Below are 20,022 nucleotides of genomic sequence, written 5' to 3' on the forward strand. Positions count from 1 at the left end.
TACAACGTGACTAAGGTCATACACCCCTGCCCAATAAAGCCGATGACCCTTTGGTGTCAACAGAGCCTGTTTGTTAAGGCAGCAGAACTCTCACAGGAGTGGATAACTGCTCTTCATTTATATTGCCATGTTTTGACTTGTTTTTATTGGGAACAAATGTTCTCATATTTATGGCTCTCGATAAATTATTTTGGTTTGAAAAGGCTAACTTGGCCCCTGTGCAGTATCAGTAGTCTAATCCTTCTTTTGAAAAATTGTTGAGCAAACCAATGGATGTTGGACTACCTTTTACACAAAATAATAAAATAACTTCTGAAGGGTTGTGTAGGTTACCTTCTAAATCTAATCCGTTAGTTACTAACTACCTGTCCAAAATTGTAATCAGTAACATAACTTTTAGAATACCCAAACTCAGTAATGTAATCTGTTTACTTTTGGATTACTTTCCCCTTAAGAGGCATTAGATGAAGATTAAATCAAATGCATTTGGTGTGTCATCATAGTGGTCTCTGACTTGTGCTCATCATTTGGTGTGTCATCATAGTGGTCTCTGACTTAAGGTCAGACTCGCTCAGGTGTCATTTTGAAAGCAGGAAGGTGTCATAATACATTTTTATGCAAACATACTTCCTGAATTTACAAGTAATCCAAGAAGTAATCATCTAGTTTTTCAAAAGTATTCTTAATCTGATTGCAATATTTTTGCTGGTAATGTAACTGACTACAGGGCAATACTTTGTTTGTAATCAGATGACATATAACTGACTACATGTAATTAGTAACTCCCCAACCCTGCTTAAATGGTTGAAGGCAAAATGGTGATCTCATATTATTTATCTGCAATTTTCTCATTTGCTTCTTAGAAAAGATGACTGCATTGACTAACCAGGCAGAGATTGAGCTCTGCCTCTGCTCTGGTGGGAGTGGTTGAGCTGGACTTCCCCTGTCTGCTTCAGAGTGGGATATTTCAGCTGTCTGAGAGGCTTGGAAAAGCCTCCTTCAATCTGCTCAGCTGCTAACAGCCATGAGTGACTGAGAACACTTGTTAAATATAGTTCTCCACTACACTCAAGAGTTCTACACTCTCCTGCCCAGGAACAACAGGGGAAAAGGCAGGGTCTTGGCTTCTGACAAAGGCTGTATGCACTTACAGTATCTACCCTCCTCTCCATCTATCTCTGGATATCTCTATTTGAAGGGAAAACTGTGGCAAAAAGTGACAGTTGAAGCAACTCTGACCACCTCCTCTTGTCTGCTGGTCTCTCATTCACTCACTCACTCACTCACTCACTCACTCACTCACTCACTCACTCACTCACGCATCGCCTCACTGTGACTCTGCTGACCCAAACCCCTGGGTTAGGACAAAGCTTCAGACGGCTTTTCATTGCCTCTAACTTTGACAGGAGAGAAGAGGAGAAGCAAGGTAGAAGAGAAGAGTAACAGGAGAGAGGATGGATATCTTTTGACAAATCTAGCTTTATCATGCTGTCTCTTTTTGACACACACAGTCAAGGTAACTGAAGTGCATTGAGACATTGAGGAGACACTGTTTTTACTGTGTGACTTGATTCTCAGTAACTCAGATATTCACTTTTTAACCTGTCGTCACCTGTGATTTGGAACCATTGAGAACAGGTAAGGAAAAATTCCATTCATAAAGTGGAATGAATTGCTACATTCACTGCTGTACTTCGTGAAAGACTTGTGTCTACTGGGAATGACTTTATAGACAGTAGTTCTCTATAATGAATAAGATGTTACTTAGAATTAAACATACATGTCGTTTCTGTTTCAGTCCATGGTTCAGTATTGATACATTCTTGATAACATCCATTAACCCATGAGTGTAGAGGTTGACCCAGTCATGAATGGGTCAGAGTGGTACACATTGTGAATCAGTGAGTTGGTAAAGAACATTAGTTTTGTTGCCACTCTCTCTGACGTCCGGTCCAGGCTCAACTTAGGAAATGGTACATTAAGAGGTTCATTGATTACATATTTTACCAGAAGAAAGCTTTAGCTCCCTCTCTCTCTCTCTCTCTCTCTCTCTCAGCAGAATTCCTGGTGATTTCAATCTTTTATGATCAAAAAAACGATGGCATGCTGTTTTCTTGGCCCACGGGCCACCTGTTGCCAACCACTGCAATGGTTGATCAACTTTCTCAGGACTGTGAAAGTCTTTGAAACATGTCAAACGTGTTCAAGTTGAATAACAGTCGAACTAAGAACAAGTTGAACAAGTTAAATTGAAGTAATTCGTGTTCACGAATATCTCTCCTTCTTAACCTAAGGAGACATACAGTACATTACATGGACAGATAATATCTTGTCTCTCCACTTAGACGTTTTCCCAGGTGAAAACAATAGCTGTACCCAAAGGGCTTTATTCTGATAAGCTCTTCCATGAGAGCCCCCTCTGTTTGAAGGCACAAAGTGAACAGTGGAGCTATCTCACCCCTTCTGTTACTCCAGTGTCAGCCAGTGGTCCCATGTGGCTCAGTCGGTCAAGCATGGCGCTTGCAACGACAACGGTTGTGGGTTTGATTCCCAGCGCCACGCATATGTACAATGTATGCATGCATGACTGGAATTCGCTTTGGATAAAAGCATCTGTTAAATTGCATATACTGTATGATGTGGGCTCTGCCAGCCTGTGGTACCATTCATCCCTAGGCGTTCTAAGGAGCGTTTCATTAATAACTTTTTCCAGTGATTTTATTGTAAGTTATTTTGAATCAGATCTAGAGTCCATGCGGATTAGAGAGGGCTTCAGTGGCTTTGCGTCATCACATCATTGTCATCGGTGATAGGAACTGCACACAGAAATCCTGTGTGTTATGTGGGGGATGAACAAGGGGTTTAAAATGTCTGTCATTTGTAATAGACAGCTCATAGGTCAGTTTGTTTTGTAGTTAACGGGTATTATGTATGAACACTCGGGGGTTCTCGAATGGTGCAGCAGTCTAAGGCACTGCATCTCAGTGCTATAGGCGTCACTACAGACCCTGGTTAGATTCCAGGCTGTATCACAACTGGCCGTGATTGGGAGTCCCATAGGGCGGCACACAATTGGCCCAGCGTCGTTAAGGTTTGGCCGGGGTAGGCCGTCATTGTAAATATGAATTTGTTCTTAACTGACTTGCCTAGTTAAATAAAGGTTACGTAAAATGACTGCCTGTGGATGTCTCTCCTCTACTCCAGTCTGTCTAGAACTCAGATTGTCATTCTGCATTCCCTTGTGGTCTTGTAACTTTCTCTGGCAGCACTTGTCTCTAAATCATCTGATTTACTGTGTGTCGGTGGCATCACTTCACTGGCAGCCAAAGCCCAAGTGATAAGACAGTGAACCATGAGATCACTTAACTAATTTAGCTCAGCAATCTTCCAGTGATGGAAACAGCAGTGCAGGTCCTCATGTTTGGTTTCATAACAACAGCACCTCTGTTCTCATGACGACAAAATAAGGGACTAGAGAGAGATGGATTACATTTGCCTTCTTACCTGATAGGATATCACAATGAAATATTAATATTATCCCTGTCTGTCAGAGACCAGTGAAATAATACTATATTATCTCTGTCTGCCATAGATCAGTGAAATAATACTATATTATCTCTGTCTGCCATAGATCAGTGAAATAATACTATATTATCTTTGTCTGCCATAGATCAGTATGTACACTTCCTTAAAAAAAAGTATCTCAAGAATGTTGAATGGAGATGACTGATGTGATCGTTTGAGTGAATAACCCATTGTCAGCAAAATGCTGTGGGTGATTTTACATCCCTCAAGAGTGTGCCTCATAGAAAATGATCAAGGGAAGCAATGCATTGCCACCATGCTATTTAACATTCCATATCAACCCACCCTTCATGAAATCATCCAGCTTGCCTACACACTGAAGATTGGAAGGTGAGGTACATGGGATAGACAGCAGGACCAAGACATGCACAAACACACACACGCACATACACAGAGCGATTTAGAGCGTCTCTGGATTCTTCACTCATTATCAGCTCGAACAGCTGCATCTGAAGCAACACAGAATCATTTCCAGCCCTTGCTATTGGACTGCTCCTAACAAAGGGAATGAAATTATAGCAGGTCAGCTGATTAAATTCAGCTTTGTAAGAGCCACTGTACTGTGTATTTTCACCCGAATGAGGGACCATTTGAAATTTGTGTTCGGAATAACACATCTTTCAACTCACCTTTACTAATATAAAGACTTATTAGCATGTTATTTAGAAAAAATATTAAATTTACTGTAAGATAAGTCTAATCGTCCTACAGACAATTTTGTGAGCTGTCTTTTTTTTTCTCTTGCAAGAATTTAGTCCTCGCCCTATTTGTCCTGACTTTTAGAAGTTATGACAGTATGGGTTTTCTGGGAAACTGATGACAACCAAATAGTTGAGTGTTTCATGCTTAGGGAGAAAATAGGCTGTAAATACCAAAAGAATAAAACACACAGTCAGCATTAATCCCCCTGCTCACACACTTTCCTCTCTCCCCCCTTCACTCTCCCTCGTAGATGTCTCTTCGTCTCTCGCTTTGAGGGAAGTGACTTCATCGTCATTCCACTAGAAAGGCATTTGAGACTGGCCAGCTTGACAGAGGACTGCAGCTGGCCACTGATGTCAGTTTGCTAGACCCATAGCCACATATTAGACATGAGCACATAGGCTTGCGAAGATAGATACAAACATGCCATACATTTTGCTCATTCATTTTCATTGCTGTTTGACTGGGAATTGAATTGGATTGTGAGAGGAGAGGCATGATGATGTTAGGGGAAGTCATGGTCAATCTGATTCCTGCTAAAACCCCTGACCCGGCTTCTTGTTGTTTAGAACTTACAACTTGGTCAAGAGTCTGATTTCTAATTTTATACCAGCCTTTCCATGAACCCTGCTGCTCACTCATTGTCGGACTTCACATACCCTTGTAAGGTGGCAGATAATTGTCATGTAATGTTGCCAAAGGATGTGGATCATCAACTCAAATATACTACTCTACGAATCACAGAAGTCTCTTCTGTGACTCAGACTAGGGCCAGGGGGGAAGTGAGATTAAGATCGGAAATACTACAGATTGGAACCTGACCAGGACCCAGTGATATTCTATTCCCAGTCCACTGTATACATCTGCACTTACTGCAGTAAGCGCTCAATATTAATAGCGGACTATATCTTTGTACAGTGTAGTGTGTTGAGGTCTGCAGAGTTACATTTACACAGTGGTAAGCTGTTCCCAGAGGTTTAGTAAAATGTATATCAGTGGTCTGGACATTTTTATTTGGTGTGATACCACATAACAAACCATAGCATTACTAACTGACACAGCACATGGTGTTGTTGGAATATGTAACCTAACCAGATGCATATAACCAGATTACAATGTTGTTCTATTTACACAGTCTATAACTTTGGTCTCAGCTTTGTCTGTCTGAACCCATGGAGACAGTTTTCCTTCTTGTACAGAGTTTCACAGAGTTTTGTTTAACCACCCTGGTCTGGACCCTCAGTCACCCGTGACCCCACCTGACCTTTGGTCACACGGTTGTCTTGGTCCTAGGATGGTAGGAGACTTCAGGAAGTGACTGCTTTCCACTGCATTTACAGAGAGTTGTGACATCAAAAAGACAGAGTGATCTCCTCTTGAACCTATAAACTCTCAGTGATATGCGTCTCACAGAGGGAGACTGAATAATAATATGCTGTAGCTAATCAGTCTTCCCCAGAGGTGACCAGGGTTTTAAATGTACAGAATCTCTGCACAGAGTCATGGGGGTTCCCTTCGAGCTGTGTTCTCATTAGAAGTGATTTATCGTAACGTTGTTTTAGTTTTGATAGCTTTATTTGGATTGTTCCCTCCCCCTAACCCCAGCTGGCAGTGGTACTTACTGACAGTGGCAGCTGAACTCATGAATACAACATGGTGCAAAGCAGACTCCCAGAGAGAGCTCACTCAATCATCTGATAAACAAAGTGCAAAGCTGTGTGAAGTTCTGATGTTAAACACAGCTCTCTCTACTGTGTACCCCATACAGGGTTGTCAAGACGACCACAACATAATATTTAGCTTTTGGAAATGGGGTGAAATCGACGCAGCATATTATCACCATTATTATTCCCAGAGGAGTAAAGCTGTGTGGCAAGTGTATGATCAGTTACGCCTCGAACTCTGGTTAAGCTGCTTTTCCTCCCCTTCACTCAGAGTTACTGTACAGCATCAGGATTGGATTCGAGGTCTTCAAAATAAACTCTCGCCACAATCAATGTACCTCTTCCAATATTTTGTCACATTGGGAGTCTTCAGTCACATGCATGGCTGAATATAATTCCATTTCAAAGGCATTTTTTGAATAGCTACAAATTCAACTGGGGAGGATTTGGACAGCTGCCAGCACCTGTTTGTCATGCCTACTCCCACTCCCCCTCTTCAGTGCTTGATGTCGCCGGTCTACTAACCACCGTCCAGGGACCATCATTACGCGCACCTGCTCCCCATCATTAAGCACACCTGGACTTGGGACGAACTGAAAGTAGTTATATCCTACCAACGGGACATTAAAAACTGTAATATCTTATGTTTCACCGAGTCGTGGCTGAACGACGACATGAAGAACATACAGCTGGCGGGTTATAAACCCCATCGATAGGACAGAACAGCAGCCTCTGTTAAGACATGGGGCAGGTGTAGTAGGATGTTCCTTGGGGGCATCCGTACCTATGTAGGATATGCAAGGGTTAGGTTAATAAACAGGCTGGAGCTAGAACCTCGTGGTCGCACATCTTTATTTTAGATCATACTACATGGTGTCAGAAGTGGTTTTAAAATTCACATAAACGTGAAGGAGGTACCAAGTAAATCATACATTCAGGCTGTTTCAAAGCAGGGAGGGCACAGTGTTGGAGATAAAACAGCGCATATCATTATTTTGCTAGCTAACGAGCAAGGACTAAGCTACTGCTAAGCAACATGTTGCAAGAGGAAGAAGCTGGCGGGATTTCAGGGTTTGCGACTCCAAGTTCAACGGGCTCTGGCGCAAACACGGACAGGCCAGTGGCTAGTATAACACAACAGCTGGTGCACAACATCTAAGGAAGTCTCGAGGTTTTGCTCGCCTGAGGTAGAGTATCTCATGATAAGCTGTAGACCACACTATCTACCAAGATAGTTTATCTGTATTTTTTGAAGCTGTTTACATACCACCACAGACTGAGGCTTCCACAGACTGAGGCTAGCACTAATACAACAATCAATGAGCTTTATTCCGCCATAAGCAAAAAGAAAACGCTCACCCAGAGGCGGTGCTCCTAGTAGCCGGGGACATTAATGCAGAGAAACTTAAATCCGTTTTACCAAATGTCTACCAGCATGTTAAATATGCAACCAGAGTGGAAAAAACTCTGGATCACTTTTACTCCACACACATTGACGCATACAAAGCTCTCCCTTGCCCTCCATTTGGCAAATCTGACCATAATTCTATCCTCCTGATTCCAAGCTAAAATTAAATCAGGAAGCACCAGTGACTCAGTCTATAACAAGTGGTCAGATGAAGCAGATGCTAAACTACAGGACTGCTTTGCTAGCACAGACTGGAATATGTTCCGGGATTCTTCCGATGGCATTGAGGAATACACCACATCAGTCACTGGCTTTATCAACAAGTGCATCAAGGACGTCGTCCCCACAGTGACTGTACATACATACCCCAACCAGAAGCCATGGATTACAGACAACATTCTCACTGAGCTAAAGGGTAGAGCTGCCGCTTTCAAGGAGAAGAACTCTAACCCAGAAGCTTATAAGAAATCCTGCTATGCCCTATGTAGAACCATCAAACAGGCAAAGCATCAATACAGGACTAAGATCGAATCGTACTACACCGGCTCTGACGCTTGTTGGATGTGGCAGGGCTTGCAAGCTATTACAGACTACAAAAGGGAAGCACAGCCGAGAGCTGCCCAGTGACACAAGCCTACCAGACGAGCTAAATAAGTTCTATGCTCGCTTCGAAGCAAGTAACACTGAAACATGCCGGAGAGCATCAGCTGTTCCGGACGACTGTGTGATCACGTTTTCCGCAGCCGATGTGAGTAAGACCTTCAAACAAGTCAACATTCACAAGGCTGCAGGGCCAGACGGATTACCAGGACGTGTACTGACCAACTGGCAAGTGTCTTCACTGACATTTTCAACCTCTCCCTGTCTGAGTCTGTAATACCAATACCATTTTTCAAGCAGACCACCATAGTTCCTGTTCCCAAGAACACTAAAGTAACCTGCCTAAATGACTACCAACCCGTAGCACTCACGTCTATAGCCATGAAATGCTTTCTAAATCTGGTCATGCTCACATCAACACCATTATCCCAGAAACCCTAGACCCACTCCAATTTGCATACCGCCCCAACCCTCCACACTGCCCTTTCACACCTGGACTAAAGGTACACCTATGTGAGAATGCTATTCATTGACTACAGCTCAGCGTTCAACACCATAGTGCCCTCAAAGCTCATTACTAAGCTAAGGACCCTGGGTCTAAACACATCCCTCTGCAAATGGATCCTGGACTTCCCGACGGGCCACCCCCAGGTTGTAAGGGTAGGTAACAACATATCCGCTACGCTGATCCTCAACACAGGGGCCCCTCAGGGGTGCGTGCTCAGTTCCCTCCTCTACTCCCTGTTCACTCATGACGGCACGGCCAAGCACGACTCCAACACCATCATTAAGTTTACTGATGACAACAGTGGTAGGTCTGATCAACGACAACGATGAAGCAGCCTATAGGGAGGAGGTCAGAGACATGGCCATGTGGTGCAAGGACATCAACCTCTCCCTCAACGTGATCAAGACAAAGGAGATGATTGTGGGCTGCAGGAAAAGGAGGACCCAGCACACCCCCATTCTCAGCTACTGGGCTGTAGTGAAGCAGCTTGAGAGCTTCAAGTTCCTTGGCGTCCACATCCCCAACAAACTAATATGGTCCAAGCACACCAAGACAAGCGTGAAACGGGCACGACAAAACCTATTCCCCCTCAGGAGACTGAAAAGATTTGTCATGGGTCCTAAGATCCTCAAAAGGTTTTAAAGCTGCACCATTGAGGGCATCCTTATGGGTTGCATCACTCCCTGGTATGGCAACTGCTTGGCCTTTGACCACAAGGCACTACAGAGGGTAGTGCATACGGCCCAGTACATCACTGAGTCCAAGCTTCCTGCCATCCAGGACCTCTATACCAGGCGGTGTCAGAGGAAGGCCCTAAAAATTGTCAAAGACTCCAGCCACCCTAGTCATAGACTGTTCTCTCTGCTACCACACAGCAAGCGGTACCAGAGAGCCAAGTCTAGGTCCAAGAGGCTCCTAAATAGCTTATACCCACAAGCCATAAGACTCCTGAACGGCTAATGAAATGGCTACCCAGACTATTTACATTGCCCCCTTCAAAAAAAAAAAATTCAGCTTCTGCACCTGCTTCCTAAATCAAGTGTGTATGTTACACTGTTAGTACCTAGTTTTACATGGACTAAGTTGGCTGGTCTGGGTGACCGTCCACAAATAGCCATGATTGCACCAGATACTGTATCAAATCTTACACTGTAACAATACCGCAGAGGAGGCTGGTGGAAGGAGCTGTAGGAGGACGGGCTCATTGTAAAGGCTGGAATGGAATAAATGGTGGTTTCCATATATTTGATACCGTGCCATTTATTCCATTCCAGCCATTACAATGAGCCTGTCCTCCTATAGCTCCTCCCGACCAGCCTCCTCTACTATACAGGAACAAAATTAGCCAAAGCATAGATTTCAAATGAGTTGTCTGACAACAGGACTGCCTTGAACCAAACCGCCAACTCCCTTGCCCACACCGCCAGTCTGTTTCCCAGATTAACTGCACTGTCCACATGCCCATGGAGGAGTGCGAGTGAAGCCCGGAAGTGCTATCATTATCCACCATTTGTTTCTATGAATAGCAGGGGTCTTTGAATATTAGACGATGTAGCATAAATCTTGAAAAATATGTGCAGAGAATCATAGGAGCGAATTAGTGAGTTCGCAATTGTGTGATCATATGAGCACTGCAACCCAGTCTGACAAGCAGCAGCGAAGATGTATTTACAATTGGTTGCTGGTGTGTGTGAGACCTACAGCTGTGGAGTAGAAGTATTGTCATCTGTTTAGAATGCTGATGGCTTATAAAGTGATAGTCTTTTGGAGTTTCCCCTTCTGGGTCCCACTGCACAAGTGGAGGGATGGGGTCCACTATAAATACTTACAGAAAACTTCACCAGCAGACAGCTGTGCATGCCGCCCAGCCCAAGGTCCAGCTCACAAATAGGGGTCTTGCCCTTACTTACCTCCCTCTTTTCATGGGCAGAGAATTCACATACAAATGTAGGATCTTAATTTGAGCCAGTTTGCTACAGCAGGAAAATAATCCTACAATTATTATGTGGATTATAATTCATGGACATTTTTGTTAAGGGGAAATCAAGTCTGAAATTGCAAAGTGAAAATGACAAAAATGCCTTTTTAAACCTCAAATACACCACAAGTTTAAAATAGAAGTTTTCATAAAACAGGATGATCAAATTAAGATCCTAGGTCGCATCCCAAATGGCACCCTATTACCAATGGGCCCTGGCCAAAAGTTGTGCACAATGTAGGGAATAGGGTGCCATTTGGGACAGACATAATGGTACGCTGTACCATGAGCGTAAGTGTAAATTGGGGACACCAGCCTGGCATGATCACATCCCTATAAGTGGAATACAAGTTGTGACCAACAGCAAATAGTAGTTTTATTTTCTGTTTTAACTTCACTGTTATTTAAGGATGGGCATGAGACAGAGGGGAACATGTACGTTGTAGTGGGTGATTTCATATGGTTTGAAGCAACTTCTGAATAACATCATAAATATTACCACCCTTTCCCCAGAGCCTGTTCAAGATATTCGATACAGAACCTTTAGGTAAACACCCCAATGCAATATTCTACCTGCTGTCACCCACAGCTTGTCTTAGCTTTATTTTCTTTCCACATTTTTTCATTTTTGGTTCAAATCAAACTGACGCTCCATGACTGTACCTGCGGGAACGCTTGGCATCTCCCCTGAAACAACGACTATTAACGCCCAGCTCTAAAGTAGCTGCTACTATTTTGCTGACAAGATTCTCTCAGTCTGAGTCACACACTTCTTTCATCAGAGACTGTGCGAACTTGGGGCACTTTGGCCCCATTCAGATGAATTGGCCTAATCGTGTTCTTTCCCTGAGCACCCTCACCGCAGATTATGGATCCCCTGTGTCTGTCTGCTGCCTGGGCTTTTGTGTTGATGTGTCATCATCATCATCATCATCATCATCCCTGGCATTGTCCCAAAGCACGACTCCCGATATGAGAGTTGATTATTTTGATTCAAACATAACTTTTCATCTATTTATCTTCCATATTTAATCAAAATCGCCCAACTGTTATGAGTATATTGCGTGATCCACCTCTGATACACAGAGATAATGATGCTTCTGAAGCTGACTCATTCCTTAGAGTCTAAATACAGAGACACAACAAACACACTGGTCGGATCAATGTCCAAACAAGGCCAGCCAGGCCAGGCCCACTGTAGCCTAGCTCCCTGGTGTGAGATGATGGAAAGCCTGTCTCTGGCTCTCTAGATTGTAGGACAATGGAAACAATGGATCCGACTTGGCTGGCACAGTTGGGGGCCAAGAGCGCTTGGCCAGGAAATGTTCTTGTTTCTCTTTTATTATAAGTGCAGAGTGCAGAGTGTCCAAGCAGCAGTAAAGGCAGTAACTAACCCACTACATATACTGTAGTTACAATTACAGTAACCTTCTGCCCAGGCTAATTGAGCATAGCGGGGAGGTGTCTGGTGAACGAGATTAAAGTTACACATGAATACTGTAAAGTCATGGCAGTCCTGTATTGGTGTGGGTTTATATAGCCTACCATTCAAGGTCACCTGTTTTTTGATGCATTAACATCACACTGAATATATTAGTTTATCCAGGTTAGAAGAACACAGTTGATATTATAGCTACTTGCCTCATAATATTCTTTTGGTTCTAGATGTTGTTAAAAGTTCCCATGAGAACATTCTTCTAGACCATTCTCACTCACTAGGTTGGGTCCCACACCTAATCACAATCAATAACAGCAATTTAAGAAACAGAAAAGGGGAGCAGTATGAAATGCTATGCACTCTGGGAGTTCAGCAGGAATGACACGGAGCATCACTCAGAGGTGAGCGAGAGTATGTGACATCACAGAGGAAATAGTTAAACGTGACTGAGATTACATGAATTACATTTGTTCTCTTGTACAAGCTTTTTTACTGGCCCCATTCACATCGTCTGGGCAGTAGTGGAGCTGGTCAAGAGCTTCAAGTTCCTTGGTGTCCATATCACTAAGGATCTATCATGATCCACACACACCAACACAGTCATGAAGAGGGCACGACAACGCCTCTTCCCTCTCAGGAGGCTAAAAAGATTTGGCATGAGCCCACAGAACCTCAAAGTTCTACAGATACACCACTGAGAGCTTCTTGACTGGCTGCATCACCGCTTGGTATGGAAACTGCTTGGCATCGGACCACAAGGTGGTACAGAGGGTAGTGTTTAAGGCCCATCACATCACTGGGGCTGAGCTCCCTGCCATCCAGGACCTCTATACCAGTCAGAGAAAGGCCCAAAAATGTTTATACCAGGCGGGGTCAGAGGAAGGCCTCCAGCCACCCAAGTCATGGACTGTTCTCTCTCCCTCTCCGTCTCGCTCGCTCCCTCTCCGTCTCGCTCGCTCCCTCCCTGTCTCGCTCGCTCCCTCCCTCCCTGTCTCGCTCGCTCCCTCCCTCCCTCCCTGTCTCACTCGCTCCCTCCCTCCCTGTCTCGCTCTCTCTCCCCCCACTCCGTCTCGCTCTCTCTCTCCAGTTAATGTCACCTCTCCCAGCTCCCATGAGCCCGCTCTCTTTCCATTTACTGTATGTTAACATTCACAGACGGACCGGTCTGGGACCAAAACTAAACCTATCATAGACTTAAGTTTCACATGTTTGGATAGCAAAGTACAGTACAGTGAGTAGACCACAGTAGAGTACAATACAGTACTGCACAGCACAGTGATAGAGCACAGTACAATAACGAAAAGTAGAGTATAGTACAGTCTATTGTACTGTAATAAACTCTACTGAACTATAATCTACTGTACTGAACTATACTGTTCTGAACTATACTGTTCTCTATTTTACTGTTCTCTGATGTCAAAACTTGCAAAACTTAAGGAGAATGACACTAATATGCACAATTATGCATTTCATGTGTAATACAGATCAGGGCTCCATGATGTAATTCCGTTACCAGAATTCCATTACCGGGTGTAAATCCACTTCACTTACTGTAATTCAATAACAAGAGATTTTTTCAAACTCAAGGTGTCAATGTCATAGCTGACACCCCATTCTTTCTGCAGACATCTTGGAATATTGAATCTGAGCAGATATTTAAGTCTTTGGAAAACGTGGTCGCATAAAACCCAGAGGGAGATTTGACCAGAATTCCATCCTAAAAATTTGCTCTGCACAGTTCTTTCACTAAATTAGTTTTTGTAAAATTTGTGGAAATTGTTGAAAGTAATCCTTGTGCATAGAGTTATATGGTTCGTTAAAATGCGATAATGGTTTTTGCTTGGCATACATTTTAAAGTAAAAAAAACAGAGACAAAGTGCAATTCCCTGTTGTCCGTTTTCCCCCTGAAGGTGAGAATGCGGTCCAGGAGCAGCACAGCCATGGAGGGCCCAGATGACAGACAGATAAACCGGGTTACCCAGCCCACCAAAGCCTTCACCAAAGAGGAGGAGAACACACTAGAGAAACAGAAGGAGGGGAAGATCCAGACAGTGGAGCCTGGAAAGGTGAAAAGGCCCCAGAGAACCCCAGAGAGCTGCAGAGGACAACAGAATGCAGCATGGGTGACGGAACTCTCTAAGGAGGATTTTCTCCGTCTGCTGGGGGTCATGGAGGGGGAGGTGCAGGTGAGAGATTCGCCACTAACTCTGTGCTGCTGTGTGCTAGCTACTGTAACTTCTAACATTACTGCGTCCCAAATGGCGCCCTACTCCCTTGACAGTGCTCTGGTAAAAAAAAAATAATAATTAAGTAGTGCACTATATAGGGAATAGGGTGCCATTTGGAATGCAATCAGAGTTTCTTCACACTGTGCTGCTGTGTGCTAACTGCTAACATTGAGGTCAGTGGTTTTGGTTATATTTGGCTGGTGGTAACATCAGTGTCAGGCTTGACATGTTAGTGTAACCAGGAGTCATCCTACTGGCTCACTGCTGGGGAGTCAACCTCAGTGTCAGCGGCCATGAACTCTGGTCCCTTCCAACCCTGCCCCACTCTGAGCAAGAAGCAGAGACCACTAGGGGCTGTCCAGTGTTAAGCCTGCTGCTTAAAGAGTTCCATTTAGAGTTCCACTTCTAAACAAACCTCCAGGGAGAGAGGGCTGCTGCTGCTGTTTGTTCTATCCTCAACCCTCGCTCCATCCAGCTGATTTGTTTAGGTGTGTTGATGACTTTCCAAAGTTGCAACTTGGGGTAAACAACCAGCCCTCCTACTACACCGTATGTTGAAATGTAACCCTGAACATGTTGAAATCCAACCCTGAACATGTTGAAATCTAACCCTGAACATATTTAAATCCAACCCTGAACATGTTGAAATCCAACATGCTCTGAATGTCTGATCAACACTGAAGAATGATTCATACTATCTAAATGACTAATGATAGAACAGTGGTGTGACGATAAAGAAGGGTATTGTTGTGTAACTGTGTCCCGACTGGCACATTATATAGTTTTGGGCTCTGGTCAAAAGTTGTGCACTACATAGGGAATAGGGTGACATTTGAGAAACAGCCTGTGTTATGAAAATTGCATTTGAATGAAAGGAGACACTCAAGGGTCTGACTAGAACAGCGCCACCCTGTGGGGAGAGTTAAGATCACAGTGCTGGAAAAACCATAAAATCAACTGTTTATTTTCAATAGTTGCCCCACCCTGTGGTCATGTCAATATGATGATCATACTTCCAAATAATTGTATATGGTTTCTCCTGGATATTCTCCAACCATTCTGACAGCTCATAAACTACTTAAAAAAATTTAAAAAACTCATTCTCTAATCACAATAACAAAGCCACATCTGTCAGTTTGAAGTGGTTTTATTGTCATCTAGAATAAAGCATATCAAAGTAAAAAGAAGGTTATTGTCTTTGTCTCTCTGTTTAAATGGTTCTTAGGTGACCTAACGTGTCCCCCTGCTCCTCGTGTCTGTAGGCCAGAGAGGACATCATCCACATGCTGAAGTCAGAGCGTCCCCAACCCGAAGCCCTGGAGGCCCATTACGGCTCAGCTGCCCCCATCAAACCCCTCCAGGCCCTGCAGAGAGACAGCCTACTGACCAACAACACTTCAACGCTAGGGGACGACGTCTACCAGATGCCCATGCAAGAGGTAAGACAGTGCCACGATAGAAATGTATATCAAAATGAATATAGATTAAATGTAGCTAGCCATTAGCTGTGCTAATTAACAAGTCAATGTTTAATGAATATATTGGATAGATACCAGTGTATGAATGAGTCAGACAAATGGCTCCCTATTGCACTTCTAAACAATTATGGGCCCTGGTATGGGCACTGGTCAAAAGTAGCTCATTAATTTGGTATTAGGGTGCCATTTGGGACGAAACCATGGTGGTTGTCATTGAAGACCCTCTAATATGTTGATCAGTTGGACCGGCTGGAGGAGAAGCATCGCGAGACTTATAGGCGTATGCTGGAGCAGCTGCTGCTAGCTGAGAAGTGTCACCGCCGCACAGTTAACGAGCTGGACAATGAGAAACGCAAACACACCGACTTCATGAACAAGAGTGATGACTTCACCAACCTACTGGAACAGGAGAGGGAGAGGTGAGGGGAAGTGTGTGTGAGTGAGATTTGCCTGTTCCTATCTCATTCCATGCGAGTACGTACATCATGTTTACTACAGAATTAGTTGTGTGTCACAGGGATGTTGAGAAACAGGACATGATGAGGGATGAAAGAGAAATCAATCTCGGCCATGGTGGGAGAGGGTTGGCGTCACTATCACACCGTCACACACCACAGCCCTCTGCTCTGATGCCATGCTACAGCTCTTCTCTGCCACACACACACACACGTTTGTTTTCCTATCCTTGTGGGGACCAAACATTTGATTCCCATTCCAAATTCTATTTTCCCTAACCCTAAACCTAATTTAACTTTAATCCCAAACCTAACCCTTAACACCTAATTCTAAACCATTTCTAACCCTAAACTATAAACCTAAAATAGTTTTTGTTCCTTGTGTGGAACGGCGAAATGTCCCAACTTGTCACAATTTTTCTTGCCTTGCTAGGACCTCTGGTCCTACACATAGATAGTAAAACCAAAAAACACACACACACACACACACACACAACCTACAGGAGGGTTTCTTACTCCAACCCTGTTCCTGGAGAGCTGCCCTCCTGTAGGTTTGCACTGCAACCCTGTTCCTGGAGAGCTACCCTCCTGTAGGTTTGCACTGCAACCCTGTTCCTGGAGAGCTACCCTCCTGTAGGTTTGCACTCTAACCCTGTTCCTGGAGAGCTACCCTCCTGTAGGTTTGCACTGCAACCCTGTTCCTGGAGAGCTGCCCTCCTGTAGGTTTGCACTCCAACCCTGTTCCTGGAGAGCTACCCACCTGTAGGTTTGCACTGCAACCCTGTTCCTGGAGAGCTACCCTCCTGTAGGTTTGCACTGCAACCCTGTTCCTGGAGAGCTACCCACCTGTAGGTTTGCACTCCAACCCTGTTCCTGGAGAGCTACTCTCCTGTAGGTTTGCACTCCAACCCTGTTCCTGGAGAGCTACTCTCCTGTAGGTTTGCACTCCAACCCTGCTCCTGGAGAGCTACCCACCTGTAGGTTTGCACTCCAACCCTGCTCCTGGAGAGCTACTCTCCTGTAGGTTTGCACTCCAACCCCCGTTGTAACTAATCTGATTCTCCAGGAACAGGGTTGGAGAGCACTGACGTCACCATTGTCAATGAACACACCATATAGAAGAGATACTGACATAGTGAAATACATGTTGCTATAGCTATGATTCACAGTATTATGGCAATATTACTTAGATTACTTTTCTAATGGCATTGCTGTTATATTAATAACACACCCATTTACCTTTATTGTTAACAAGCTGTCATTTCCCATCAAATACACTTATCCTACTGTGAGACCAACTATGTTTTTGGCTATGGCTTTAAAGTAACTGTCCAGTGAAAATCTCAATTTTAAAAATTCAAATTGTTAACTCATAACCAAATAATGTTGTTGACCCATCCTATACTCGAATTTGTGGCCAAAGTATAAATTGAAAAAAAAAAGATTGCATTAAAAAAACAGAAAACTTGCATCTGAAACAAACTGTTTAAAAAAAAATACTTGCTATTTCCTCATGGAGGATGATGTCATCCTAAACTGGCCAATCAGCGGTCTACTCGCATTAATATTTTTTATGATTGGAATACGCCCACACCATTCCAACACAGAAGAGCTGATTTTTAACATGCTTAATTACCATTTTCTGTAAGGAAAACTATTTTCACCCATATGGTAATTATAGGTCATATTTCATAGAACTTTGGAAACACTGGACAGTTACTTTAAAACAAGAAGGATGTCATTTAAAAAATACAATACCAGCATGATGCTCCAAAGCGGAATTTATGAGGCTCATAACAGAGGTGGAATCCAGATGTCAATCTAATCTGGCCCCCAGTAAAGTGCCTCAGTGGTACCCTGTTCCGTATGTAGTGCACTACTTTTGATCAGGGCCTATAGGGCTCTGGTTAAAGGTAGTGCACTATGTAAGGAATAGGGTGCCATTTGGGATGTAGACTTAAAGACCTGCAAGTCAGGACAGAACCACTGACATCATCACCTATGTACAAAGGGGCATTTGGGATACCTAGTCAGTTGCACAACTGAATGCATTAAAGTAAAATCAGTAATCTGAGTAATGTGATAAGACCCAGAGCAGGGATCTGTCTATCTGATAATGCATGGTCATAAATGGCCCCTCACCATCAGAACACTACAGTGCTACTCCAGGTGTAAAACACTCCCCAATGGAAAGAACTCATGCCTCACTGAACCATTTACCCACAACATGAAAATATGGTAGTGTTTTGACAGTGGATTGCATGCTTATTGACCAGTGGGCTTATGTAAGGAACTGATGGTTGGCTGTTCCTATTTGAGGAACAAATTGTGTTGTATATGTCTTCTTCTATGAGAAAAAAGCTGCCCTGCGTTTCCAAATAAAACGCTGTGTACACAAATCATTTCAGTCAATTATAATTTTCTATAATGAATGCCCTCAATTATTTAATTGCCTCTTGTTCATATGTTTTTCACGTTGTTCATTATATTTCCATACATGCAAATACATACATGCTCCTTCAGTAGTGTACTGGCTGAGTCTTCTCACGAAAGCATGTGAAGCGTCCGAACGGTTTTGGACATACCCCTCTCTGGAAAGATGAGAATCTAATGAGCACAATCTGCTCTACAACCCCCACAAGTGCCACGAGACTCTCGTCTGAAAGTAACCCCGGTAGAGGGCCGAAAAATATATGGGAGTGACTAGGGCATTTCCACGTAAAAGGAGGTATCCCCCCCCCCCCCCCCCCAATTTTGTGGTATTCAATTGTTAGTAGTAACTATCTTGTCTCATCGCTACAACTCCCGTACTGGCTCGGGAGAGACAAAGGTCGAAAGCCATGCATCCTCCGAAACACAGCCCAACCAAGCCACACTGCTTCTTAACACAACGCGCATCCAACCCGGAAGCCAGCCGCACCAATGTGTCAGAGGAAACACCGTGCACCTGGCGACCTGGTTAGTGTGCACTGCGCCCGGCCTGCCACAGGAGTCGCTAGTGCACGATGAGACAAGGATATCCCTACCAGCCGAACCCTCCCTAACCCGGACGATGCTAGGCCAATTGTGCGTCGCCCCATGGACCTCCCTGTCACGGCCGGATGCGACAGAGCCTGGGCTCGAATCCAGAGTCTCTGCTGGCACAGCTAGCACTGCACCACCCGGGAGTCCCTAAGGTATACATCTTTTTTGAGGGCTTCTTAAATCTCTCAGATATAGGACAGACACTTCAAAACTTACTTCCTTTTGATAATTTTTTTAACATGTTTTTGCATGTATGAATCAGTTATTAAAAGGCTTTTCTGTGGGCTAATAGGTGTTTGATCAAATAATATATACCTGTAGTTTTTATTCATGCAGGGTTTCTAAAAATGAAAATAGCTAAATTATCATTGGTATGACCATCTTAAAACAATTCCATATGTTAGCTGAGTAGAAACCCAGCCTTGGGCCCTTAGACTCTAGGTGGATACAATAGGCATTTCTTTAGTAAAAAGACAGGTGCTGCTGATAATACTGCAATCGTCGTCGAGGCAGAGGACATGTATGTGTAGTCCATGTATCTGATGCTGTCTGGCCAAAAAGATTATGGCATGTCATACTCTTTTTGTCTTGACAGCATCAGATACATGGGCTACATATAGTAAGACAGAGGGGGCGCTGTTTCGCTTGCTTGGATGCTGTCTTCGGTGAGAACATGCAACAATTGCAAAGGAGTTACAGTTCATATAACGAAATCAGTCAATTGAAATAAATAAATGAGGCCCTAATCTATGGATTTCACATGACTGGGAATACAGATATGCATTGGTTGGTCCCAGATACCTTAACAAAATGAGGTGATGTCGGCAGATGAACAGCACAACAATGGGCTTCAGGATCTCATCACAGTACCTAATTCAAAAGTGCATGAAAATTAACGTAGATAAAATGCAGTTGTGGTATGGGCAATTGTGCCCTGTTCACAACGTTGATTC

The 20,022-nt window shown here is 43.8% G+C and overlaps 1 protein-coding gene across 1 annotated transcript in view; it reads left to right on the top strand.

The window, feature by feature from the left end:
* The first annotated feature begins 1,011 nt into the window (after positions 1–1,011).
* Positions 1,012–20,022, top strand: part of LOC135506087 (filamin-A-interacting protein 1-like) — a 28,597-nt gene continuing 9,586 nt past the window's right edge. The window contains exons 1-4 of the mRNA XM_064925502.1: positions 1,012–1,638; positions 13,795–14,070; positions 15,375–15,551; positions 15,831–16,009. Of these exons, the coding sequence (XP_064781574.1) occupies positions 13,801–14,070; positions 15,375–15,551; positions 15,831–16,009 (626 nt within the window). The 5' untranslated portion in view covers positions 1,012–1,638; positions 13,795–13,800. The remainder of the gene's footprint in view (positions 1,639–13,794; positions 14,071–15,374; positions 15,552–15,830; positions 16,010–20,022) is intronic.

Source organism: Oncorhynchus masou, chromosome 19 (assembly GCF_036934945.1).
Source record: "Oncorhynchus masou masou isolate Uvic2021 chromosome 19, UVic_Omas_1.1, whole genome shotgun sequence".
Taxonomy (NCBI): Eukaryota; Metazoa; Chordata; class Actinopteri; order Salmoniformes; family Salmonidae; genus Oncorhynchus; species Oncorhynchus masou.